General features: G+C 38.8%; 1 protein-coding gene across 2 annotated transcripts in view; it reads right to left on the minus strand.

The window, feature by feature from the left end:
- Nucleotides 1-12,095: 12,095 nt before the first annotated feature.
- adam19a (ADAM metallopeptidase domain 19a) overlaps nt 12,096-12,688 on the minus strand; it is a 228,234-nt gene continuing 227,641 nt past the window's right edge. For both annotated transcript variants that reach the window (XM_062994232.1, XM_062994231.1), the window contains exon 23: nt 12,096-12,564. In XM_062994232.1, the coding sequence (XP_062850302.1) occupies nt 12,510-12,564 (55 nt within the window). In that variant the 3' untranslated portion in view covers nt 12,096-12,509. The remainder of the gene's footprint in view (nt 12,565-12,688) is intronic.

Genomic DNA, 12,688 nt, shown 5'->3' on the forward strand with positions numbered 1-12,688 from the left:
TTCCACTGCATGGGCCCCAAGCTTATATTTCACAGAATGTTTGCTAAATCATTTTCGTATTGTTACTAAAAGTGAAAATCTTAACATTTTTATAAAAAAATTTTTGTAAAGTGATTTTATGCTTGTAAAGGCCAGCAGACCTTATTTTGTCTTTACCTCAAAAATTACACACATACTTGTCCCGGTTTCTCTAGAATTGTCCCAGTCGGTCCTGGAAAATTTTAGCTTCCTCCCAGGACACTTAATGTCCCGTTTTTCTTTGGGCTAAAGTTTCTGTTGCATACCATTGTTGCGTCCCACGAGTATTCTATCGATTATTTCAGCGATTAATCGAGTAATCGGATAAGAAATACTTTTGCTTTAATAAAGAACAAAAATAAATACGTATACGTTTAAATAAGACGTGTCTCTTAAAACAAACTGCACATTTTTATTCCTTGCATACAGTGCATACAGTACAGTTTAAAGAGAACTTTTTTGAAATTCAAAAACAAATACATCAAAAATAAATCAAATTACTTTTAAAATGTATACAGGCAACCTAAAACTAAGGCATAAATAATAATAAACAATAATACATAAACATTGCCTCTAAGTTGTGCAACGTTCAGTACTAAAGGTTTCAGCTACAGCTACGACGCCCCTATGGTGTGGATGTTGTTCTGAGTTTTCGTTTTTTCCAGCTTAAAGTGATCTTAAATTTTCTGTGGTTTTCTCTGTCCATTCTTCTCTTCGCTATTTTATCTCTCTCTCCATTTTACAGTCCGCGCTATCATCTCGGCTGTGTCTCAAATCGCACTTTCACACTGGACAGTACGCGGGAGCTGCGAGCATGTCAAAATACGGAGTATTCATTAAACTGTACGCGAAAAGTAACCCGGATTAAGTCCTGTTAAGTACTGTTTAAGTATGTGATTTCGGATGCAGCCCTCGGCTTCTTCACGCCACCTGCCCACGGCGTGAACGCGTTGTACAAAAGTGAAAGTCGTCCGTGTGAAACACCGTGAGCTGTATATAGTTGTACGGATTAAATGATGCGAAAAAATTTTATCGATGATATTTAGTAATCGAATTACTCGAGTTTCTCGAGGAATCGTTTCAGCCCTACACTCAATCCCTTAGCTGTCTGAGGGTCCTTGTGGAGTAAGGAGATGGACATCAAAGCGGCAGTTAACGATAGCTAATTGTGCTAAATCTACTAATTAATGTTATTCTCGAGGAAAGGCCATTAACATGGGCAGTGAGATGGAGGACGAAGATGAGACTGTGTATTGAATCTGACAGGCCAGTCAAAAAAAAAACTTCAATAATGACTTAATAAAAAGTACAATGCATGGCTACCTGTTTCATATGCTCAGTTAAAATTTTGATTCAACATGAGGGCAGAACTGATCTGTCGGTCATCAATATGACAGTGTCCAGGTTTTTGTCAGACATAGGTGCTTTTATTTAAGCAGCCCCCATAGGATGCATGTACAAGCCTCTTAAACCTAATGGCTTTTGGGGGGTGTATCTGACTCCAGCTTCCAGATGATCTGGGATATATAAAGAATTCCATTGTACTGTGGAACTGAATGTGTTTATAGACAATAAAGGGCATTCGTCTTATTTTTTCTTTGTATGTGATTATAAGTGAGGGATGCAGGTCCCTTTTTGTGACTTTCTGATTAGCACTCTTGGTAAGTTTTGCTCTCACTGTAGTTTACTGGAGTCCAAGAGCCTTATAAAGGGCTCTCACCTTTCCCAGGCTTATATATTTAAATCATGTTTGACATTGACATAATGTGCTGCTTGTTAAAACTTGTGTGTGGTGAATATACAAAAAAAAAAAGGAAGCAACATGTTTTTAAATAGTTAAATAGAGTAAGGAAGAAAATAAATAAATACCACATAAAAGTACATTTGTGTGATGACCAGTTTGCCCACACTGCATGTAGCCAGTGGACCCATATTTATAAAGCAAAATCAGAACAGATAATGATGCATGATGCTCTGTGAGTCTTATCTCCCTCTGCTAGCCATATTTTATCAAAACAGCCTGCAGGAAGCTGAACTCCCCACTAGAACACAGATAACTGATTCTGCTGGATGCAAATCTGTAGCTGAGTGCTGCTATGGGACTGCCCTTTTTATAACCACATTACATCTTCGTGGCAGTTGGATTTTAATGAGTGCAACTGGTCCCAGATCAGTGCTAAATATGCTTTCTTCAGATGACTGAGGAGCTACTGTAAAACTGTGGTGTAAAAATATTTTACTAAATTGTTTTCACAGATTGAAACCAATAAAAAGATTCAATATTTAAAGACAAGCAAAGCCAAGGGTAACAACGAGGTAAATTCAGGTCTGCATTTGACTGCATTTGAAGTTATACATACAGCACTGATCCGTGTGTGATAGAACTAAATACCCTAAGTAAACCCAAAATGCTTTTTTAAAAATGATTTCAATTACTGAAGGAAAAATGCTCTTCAGCCCTACCTGGCTCTTTGTGGTAAAGTAATTGCCCTAAGTACTAAGCCAACCAGTTAACCAAATTCAGTTAACAGTTGGGTTCAATTTTACTAGCCACACCCAAACATGACCACTGCCAGGCCAGTTTAACCTAAACATTGTTTTACATTTTATGCATTTAGCAAATGCTTTTATCCAAAGCGACTTACAATTGTGACAGTATACAGTCTAAGCATTTGAGGGTTAAGGGTCTTGCTCAAGGGCCCTACAGTGCAACCTGGCAGTGGTGGGGTTTGAACCGGCAGCCTTCTGATTACTGGACCAGTACCTTAACCGCTAGGCTACAGCTGAAGTAGCACATTATGTCTCATTAGAAACATATTTTAACTTTGTAATTATTAGACTGAATAGGTTTACAAAGTACGGTGGCCAAGAAGTGCAAAACAAATTTACATTTCAGAAAACAAAATTTACAACGAAACAAAACAAATTTACAAGTGCTTGGGTACCCAGTGTTTGTAAATTAGTTTTGGCATATGTAAAAGTGTTTCAGCACTTGTAAATTTGTTTTCGGCATATGTAATTTTGTTTTCTAAAATGTAAATTAGTTTTGCACTTCTCGGCCGCACATTTCTGACGGAAAGGGTAGGTACAATAAACCGGAAGTGCGTGTTGCTTACCTGCTGTCAGTCAAACTGTTTCTCAGCGGTAAAGTGAACGGAGTTTGTGATGGTGATGATATTACAAGGTTTTGTGTAATACACCGCTGTATGAGCAGCGCAGTGGGCGGAGTGCAGATGAAGCCTCATTTAAGCTTTTTAAGCTTTTTTTCTGATTGTGCTGAAAATACCTGGGGGGGGGGGGGGGGGGGGGGGGGCACCTTACACAGTCACGAGAACAAAGGTTTTATTTATGGTGTTTAACATTTATTATTTTCATTCTTTTTAATAATAAGTCAGAACCATATTTTAGGCAAAACAACGCACTCCGCCCACTGCGCTGCTCATACAGCGGTGTATTACACAGGTGACATGTTTTAAGTAGATTTTACCTACTTTCTTTTAGTATTTCAGAGATGAATTTAAAGTGAGTAAAATCTACCCCCAAAAAACTGAGTGCAAATTGTTACCTCACTTTTTTTGAGTAGATTCTATAGGTGTTTCATAGTAAGAGACAATATTCACATATGGAGAAAATTTTAAACTTTCCTTGGAGTGGCTGGACTACTTTAATTTTATGAAGCGTGCCAGCCGAACTCATTCAGGAGGTAACAAAAGAACCCAGACAAACTAACTGCAAGCCTTATTAGGGTCAATTTACACGATTCCACAGTAAGAAGGATGCTGGGCAAAATTGGCATCTGTAGGAGAGCTGCAAGGTGCACTGATCCCCAAGATTTTTGGTGTAATATTTTATAGACTAAATAAGTCTAAGCTAACCCTACATTCCACCATTACAACATTATACTAACAGTCAAACTCTGTGGTGGTAATGTGCTGGTCAGGGACTGCATTGGTTTCGCCATACCTGGTTGACTTGTCGTAACAGATGTAACTATGAATTGTGCTTTCCATCACAAAATACTACAGGACATTGTCTGTCTGTCAGGTCATCACCTAAAGCAAAGTTGTGTTTTGCAGCAGGACAATGATCCGAAGCACACAAGCAATTCCACCACTGAATGGCTGAAAGGAAACAAAATTAGATTTGTAACCAAATTAAAACAATTCTGCAAAAAAGAGTGGCCCAGAATTCCTCTACAGTGATGTAAAAGAATCATTGCAAGGTATCGCAAACATTCGATTGCAGTTGTTACTGCTGAGGGTGGCACCACCAGTCATTATGTTTAGGGGGGAAAATACTTTTCACATGGGTGATATTGGTTAATAATAAATCTTTGTTTGTGTTTACTCATAACCGCCTACAGCGGCACGGTGGCTAAGTGGGTAGCACTGTCGCCTCACAGCAAGAAGGTTGTGGGTTCGATCCCCAGGTAACAAACAAACATACTGATAGACTGCAAAACACTAAACTCAGAAAGACTGAGCTTTTTTAATGAAAACGAGACACGAAATGTGCTTAAATCTACAGCACCAGGGAAAATAATTAATTTTTTAACATATTTAAATCTAAAACATCTTTTATAATTCGTTTTAAATGACACAAAGTGAAGAGCAACTTGAGTATCGCCGTATAAATGACCCCAGTGTGTCGGTACGGCGCTAAAACTAATCAATCAATCAATTGATCCCCAGGTGGGGGGGCGGGGCGGTCAGGGTCCTTTCTGTGTGTAGTTTGCATGTTCTCCCCGTGTCTGCGTGGGTTCCCTCCGCGAGCTCCGGTTTCCTCCCACAGTCCAAAGACATGCAAGTGAGGTGAAATGGAGACACTAAATTGTCCATGACTGTGTTTGATATAAACTTGTGAACGGATGAATCTTGTGTAATGAGTAACTACCGTTCATTTCATGAATGTAACCAAAGTGTAAAACATGACGTTAAAATCCTAATAAAACAAACAAACTCTTATTGTCTTAATCCTATTAAAATTAGTTGAAACATTAAGAATGATTAAAATGTGACGTAAGCAAAAATAGAAAAAAATCGGAGAAGGGGCAAATCCTTTTACTAAAGTTTACCTCTTTTCAGGGTTTCCCATGGCAAAAAGATCTTAGCAGATGTGGCTGATTAAACCTACCACTCATTTTGGGCAGCAGCAATAGAGCATAATGTCAGAGGTGGATGATCACAAAAGTTACAGTGGCAATGACATAAATTCCACTGTGCAGAAAAAGTCAATGGTAAACCACTTCTGCAACTCTTCACCCAAAAAAAAAACAAATAGAAAAGAACAACAAAATGACTGTCTGAATAGTGTTAGATAATAGGAGCCTCAGGTCGGAATGCACTCAACTTTTTTACTGAGGAAGAGCTGATTTTCCTCTTAGTACAAATTTAATGATGTGACGATGTCAAAGCCATCTGTACCCCTGGTTGCTAGGGTTGACGAGCAAGAAAAAAAGAATTCAAATCTGCAGAACAAAATCATAGTTTAATGTATGATTCATTGCAAGCTGGAAATCGTGAAGATAGAAATAGAGAGAGAACACACTGTCTGCTACTCAGGTCCTCAACAGGAAAGAGGAAATGGAGTGGCTTTCATTATCAGCAAACAGTGCTGTGATCAGATTTCATGTGCAACCATTCAACATTACTGTCAGCCAGGTTTATGGTCCAACAATAAAAGTCCACTACAAAGACCTGCAAACAAATTGTCCTGCTGGTTATGGAAAACTAGAATGCCAAATTTGGAAACAGAGAGAGAGAAATACAGCTGGGCAATATGGCTTTGGAAACAGAAATGAAGCCTGACTATTAACTTTTGTGAGTGCAATGACACTTCATTACTAATTTTACTAAATTTTTTCAACCAACTAAAATGGTACCTTACACTTGGACATTGCTAAATGGAGTTAACCAAAACCAAATAGACTGCATTCTTTGTGCCATGAGATGGACAAGATCTATTTTAATTGCAAAAACTTGGACGAGAGCTGATTGTTTTTTTTCATAGCTTCACTCAGAGCTTGCACATTAGAAGTTTGTGGTCTTTACTACAATCAAACCATGTCCTGGAGAAAATACCACCTGTCTTCTAGAAAAACTTTAGGAACTGATTTCATATGTTAGACATAGATGAATTCAAATAACTCATCAAAAAAAATGACAGAAAAACCAGGGAAGAATGAAAAAGGAGAATAGATCTTACTGGATGATAGATGATACAGTGGAGATCAGTGGGGAAAAAAAGAGAGGCGAAATATGGGAACTGTACTGTACAACATCTGTAAAGACATTAAAGATAGAAACAAATGTGGACAATTAGCTAATTCGTTGTCCAGAGGAAATCAGGAATAAAATTCAATCTTGAGTTGCTGTGCTAAGAGACCAATCTGTGATCAAACCAATGCAAGAAATTCACAGAAGAACAATACATCAGTTGCTAAGACACTTTTGTTAAGCTCCACAAAACAAAGGAACCTTCAGTGCTTGACTATAAAGTCAGACAGGCACTGAGATCATTACCTAAAAAGAAAGCTACAGAAGTCAATAACATTGCATCTGTAAAATTTAGTTCTAAATAAGATTCGGTTGAAGTGATGACCATAATGTGCCAACACATCTGAAGATAAACACTTGATTGCTGGCAGATTGGAAGATTGGTCTGTTTATATCCCACTACCAAAGCATGGGCACAAACAGTGTGCAAATTATCCTACTATCTTTCTCATAATACACACCAGTAAAATAATGCTGAAGATTACTCAACCCAGCTTTACACTGAAAGAGAACTGCCAGCTGTGAAAGCAGGATTCAGAAGAAAAGCAGGAAAAACAAGAGATTATTGCAGATATACAGAAAAAGTCGAGTAATACAAGAGGGAAGTTACCATGTGCTTCGTTGATTACAGCAAAGCTTTCAATAGTACACTCACTCACTCTCTTAACCACTTGGGGGGGGGGGGGGCATGCTGGAGCCTATCCCAGCTTTTCAATGGGCGCAAGGCACACAGTAACACCCTGGACGGGGCGCCAGTCCATCACAGGGCAGACACACATACACACACCCACACACCAATTCACCTATAGGGCAATTCAGTGAAACCGGAGCTTCCGGAGGAAACCAACACAGACACTGGGAGAACATGCAAACTCTGCACAGAAAGGACCCGGACCGCCCCGCCTGGGGATCGAACCCAGGACCTTCTTGCTGTGAGGCGACAGTGCTATCCACCGAGCCACCGTGCTGTCCTCCAATAGTACAATAACAGAAAATGATGGTATGTCTTCTGAAAAGATAGGAATAGCTGAGTATCTCATTGATAAAATAAAGAATCTCTATACGGATCAAAGAAGATCTGGATAAGTTAAAAGTAAAAGAGGAAGAGGATGACCAGCGATGAGAGCCATTAAAAGCCTGAAGACACAAACAGAAGACAGTGTTCTCTCAAAAACGCTAAATGGTATTCAGGAGTCTAAATTGACTTGACGGCAATAACTACCAGCATTTCTCTCCTGATTTCAGTTTTAGAATTTTTCATAGTTATATAGAACGTCACCTTTCATCTACCTACCTGGGTTTGATCCCCAGGTGGGGCGGTCCGGGTCCTTTCTGTGCGGAGTTTGCATGTTCTCCCTATGTCTGTGTGAGTTTCCCCCAGGTGCTTCGGTTTCCTCACACAGTCCAAAGACATGCAAGTAAAGTGAATTGAAGATACTTAATTGTCCACGACTGTGTTTGATATAACCTTGTGAACTGATTAATCTTGTGTAACGAGTAACAACCGTTTCTGTCATGAATGAAACCAAAGTGTAAAACATGACGTTAAAATCCTAATAAACAAACATAAACAAACGTACACACACACGTTATGAGTAGTTTTCTGGCTTAGTTCCTGTCTCTAGGTGTTTTCCAACTGTACTTTTTTTTTTTTTTTTTGATTTCCGAATTTGGCATGCCAGTCCCCCGTAACCAGCAGGATGTCTTGTCAGTTTGTTTTCATAAAACCTTTCAAATTCCTCTTCGCTGGCATTTGTTGTTGCCCCATAAACCTGGATGACAGTAATGTTGGATGGTTGCGCATGAAATAGCATTGACAACAGTTCACAGCATAAGTGTCTTGATGACGGTGTCTTGAAAGCCACTCCAATTCTTCATTGTTGTTTACGACATGGGTAGCAGACACTGTTTTCTCCTGGTCGTGTGTGTATAGATGTATTTTGTCTGGCTCCAAGGAAGAAGAAATTGCTTATTTAGTTTTTCCAGGGCTGTGCAGTTTAGTCACCAAGTCTGATTTATTCGTCCATTTAATAGGGTTCGACTCTTTTCACTGTCAGAACACTAACAAGTTAGATACTTTAGACTATAAAGCTGCCAAGAACCGTGCAAACTAATTCCAACCAATCCCACTTCTAACCAAAGTAAAGAGTTCAGCCTCATTCCCATCACTACCCAGTATACAACCTCTACCCGGCAAGTTGAACTGTCTAGTGTCCAGTGATGTCATGAAGTTGTTTTATTAGCCCTCAACTAATGAATGAAATAAACCTAGTGCTAATGCTCAGCTCAGCTTGTGTATTGAGTTATTTTTTGTTGCTTTGACCTTATGTCATATAGCTGTCTCAAAACTGTCCACCCATAGCCATTTGGCATCTGTGATTTTTGTTATAAAGGGAATAACTTCCTGGCATCTTTATTCCCAAATAACACTTGTGAGCTGGTAAGTATGATTACTATCCAGTATCTCAGCAAACAGACCATATTTCATTTAGATCACATCACAAGTACAGCGTTCAGCTTTGGGGTCTGTTTGGGCGTCTCGGTAATGGCTTGGAAAATGTCTGTGTCAATAAATCTCTCCTGTGTGCCCCCACAGCGAGTCTCCCACCGGACCACTCCAAAGCCATGTGCTTTCCAAATACATTACTCTCCCAAGAGATAAGATGGCGGCTTGTAGAAATTTCATTTGCTATTCGCCGAAATCCATTATAGAGAGAAAAGCAAGACTCGAGTGAGTTCTCTCTGTGTGCTCTCACTGTTAGTGCCCTCTGTCAGTTGTCTATGAAGAGGGGACTGGTGTTTTAATTGGTATGTCATGCATACGGGTGCCGTGCTTGTACAAATTTGAAATGAAGGACAATGCTAGGCTTTTTTAAATTAATTTTATTTACTTTAAGGACTAACAGAAATTCCAGCCAAAAAATTAAGAACGTGTATCCAAGCCATTAAATTAATCTCTGAAGAATAACAAACTAAGACGGGTTTTGACTGCTGGGAAAGAAAACGCACCTCTGCAGTTAAAAAAACAGGATCTATGAATATTTATAAAAATGCAAATTAAACCCCCTACTATCCCTAAGAGCAGCTTAGCTAAAAGAAGCCAAACTGCCTGATCTCTCATTTTTTACAGTAACGAACAAGTCTGAATTATGTATTGATTTACTTATCTATTTTAAGTTTAGGTCTATATATATATAACATTAGAACTGTCATTTTTTATTTATTATTTTATCTTCCACATTGATCACATAAGTACTCTGGTATTTCTATTTAAGTGTTGTGTTCTTCTACCCATATTTCACCTTCTGTGCTGGTTTTCTAACAGTATTGTGACAAATCCAGGGTGGTACAGTGGATCAGTGGGTAGCACTGTCACCTCACAGCAAGAAGGTCCTGGGTTTGATTCCCAGGTGGGGCGGTCCAAGTCCTTTCTGTGTGGAGTTTGCATGTTCTCCCCCTGTCTGAGTGGGTTTCCTCTAGGACAGGGGTGGGCAATTAAATTTTCCAAGGGGCCACATAAGAAACTGGGACTGTTGTGGAGGGCCGGACCAATAGGGTGAACTTTATTCTGCTCAATATTAATTTGATCTCTTTATAAAAAGCAGTAAATTGTACAGTTCTGATAATCTGTTACTGTTTAGATGTTACAATCAGAAGAAGTAGGCAGAGTAAAAACATCAACATTATTTTTACTATTTAATCAACTAATTTTTTAAAAACAAATGTGAACAAAATGTGCAGGTTTTTAAACATTACACTATTTTGATATTATTTTGATTTTGAGTCTATTTACCTCATTTGCTGTTTTTCAGTCCTTAGTTATTGTTGGATATTCTTTTTAAAATCACAAAGCTGGTCCTGACTGCTTCATTTCTGGATGTGTTAAACTTTATAAAAAAAGTCCTTGTTGCTTTTGCAGTTTAGATAGTGATGCTCTGCATCGTTCAAGTTCTTGTATTTCTCTGTTTAGTAGCGTAAATTGTGATGCTTAAACAGCTTTACATCTGACTTCAGTAAACAAATACTTCAGAAGTTCATGTCTTGTTAAAAACTCGACCGTCAATCACAATCAGTTCTGTTCACCGACACATGACAGTGAAGCCTGATGTACTCGCACACACACACGTAAATCGAAACTTGCGGAAATTTAAAGACAGCGCTCCCGTCAAAAACAATCCTGTTATATGGCATGTGTATGTACATTTATTAACGTCTGATTTTTAATTGCCACGGACCTCATGCGGGCCGGTTGGAGATGTCTGTACAATGCCCAGGTCTGCTCTAGGAGCTCTGGTTTCCTCCCACAGTCCAAAGATGTACAAGTGTGGTAAATTGGAGATACAAAATTGTCCATGACTGTGTTTGACATTAAAAACCTAAACTGATGAATCTTGTGTAACCAGTAACTACCTGTTCTGTCATGAATGTAACCAAAGTGTGTAAAACATGTCGTTAAATTTCTAATAAATAAATATGATGACACATCCTGTCATAAAACTGGATGTTTTTTGTTGTTTATAACTGTGCACAACAATCTGAAAATCCCAGTTTTTGATGTAAACCTATAAAAACGAACTTATACCAGTAGAAAAAGTGACACAGATCACATTTGGTTTCCATTTTGATGTTTGATGTGATCATGGGCTCTAGACCTATGTTCTATGCATTTTACTGCCTCCCCATATTCGACCAATTTAATAAGTACATCTTTTTTTTTTTTACTTTATTTATTAAGAATTTCAAAAACAAATTACATCAGTTTTCTACAGTCACCTTCCGATGCATTTTTCCCAGCGTCGTACCAACTTTTTAAAGCCATCAGCAAAAAGATGTTTTTTTTGTGTGTAGCCACTGATGCACCACTGCTTTCACGTCATCATCTATTTTATTTATGCATTTTCCCCCATTTTCTCCCAATTTAGCGTAGTCAATTTGTCTTCCGCTGCTGGGGGATCCATGATTGCAGTCGAGGTGGGTATATTGCTGCTCACGCCTCCTCCGACTCGCGTGCAACCCTTAGCGGAACCCTTTTTCACCCATTGCATTCTGCACAGGCGCCTCTCTATCTGCTAATCGGGGTCCTTACAGAGCGTTTGAAGACCCCACCCACATAGTCCGGACATCCCTCCCTGCAGGCACCACCAATTATGGACAAAGACAGCAACACTTCTGTGCAGACAACATCAAAGATCTCTTCGAAAAGACCTCACCAGGGAAAATACAAAATTACCTAACACACCTCAAACTAGAACACCTTATATAATAAAAGAAACGATTGGTGTACAAAGCCACACCCCGCCCTCTAAAAACTTTTTTAACTTTATATGAAACAAAAACTTGACATGCCACATATATAGCCGTAATCGTGCTGACGTGGCAATAAATCCCAGCAACCAACCAACCACCAATTATGCCCGCTAGATGGCGCCCAGCTGAACTCTGTGTGCCGCTGGGTGCCGTTCACATCATTATCACATAAAAATCTTCGTCCTCTTAAAGCTTCTTTGAGGGGTCCAAAAAGGTGGAAATCAGATGCTGCTAAATCCAGACTATAAGCTCTCTCTGACACGACCAATTACTACTACTCCCACCCTCACTGTTTCCAATAAAAATATAAATGTGTAAAAACTTTTTGAAGATCCCTCATAAATAAGCAGGTGTTGCAAATGGCCAATAAGGTATTTTTTAAGTTCAGGGTCTTTCAATCTGTTGCTGTGTGTAATGCCTTGCACATCTTCTTTAAAAGTAAAATGTAACTTGGAATAAAAACACAACACTGTTTTAGTAAAAACTTGTATTGGGCCATTGTATATTACAAATGCAAAAATTTATAACAGTTAAGAACAATTAGATTATTAGACAAAACAACATCTTTGGCAAATAACATACAATAAAAAAATGTAAACAAGACAACAGCATAGCACAATAACAACAGATCATACAAGTGTAAAGTAAAAAATAATAATAATAATGTTTTGGCAATGTGATGCCTGATCAGAAGCATCTTGTCTTAATCTGCATCTCACCCATGCAAAATCATGTCTCCTCTCCCACTGGATTGTACTCTGTCTTAAATAAGTGAGGCTGAGGAAGTCCTGGCCTTAGCACCATACCCTTCTGTCAACTACTCGTCCACACTGTTACCAATCTCCCATCAAAAGCCTTTATATAGTGCAAATAGGTTGGCTGCTGCCTTTGCAGTCGATTTCACAAAGGTCATTTTCGGAAAGGGGACTGTGAGATTGTGTTTGGTTTGGGTCCACATACAGGTCTGCAGGGGAAAAAAAAACATGAATAAAACATTAATGTTGTTTTCTGAGAAAAAGCTAAGAAACATCCTGCTCAACACTGACTATAAAGTACATGGAAAAGAGTGTGGAAAATAGTACTAATAA

The sequence above is a fragment of the Trichomycterus rosablanca genome, chromosome 4 (assembly GCF_030014385.1).
Source record: "Trichomycterus rosablanca isolate fTriRos1 chromosome 4, fTriRos1.hap1, whole genome shotgun sequence".
NCBI classification, from domain to species: domain Eukaryota; kingdom Metazoa; phylum Chordata; class Actinopteri; order Siluriformes; family Trichomycteridae; genus Trichomycterus; species Trichomycterus rosablanca.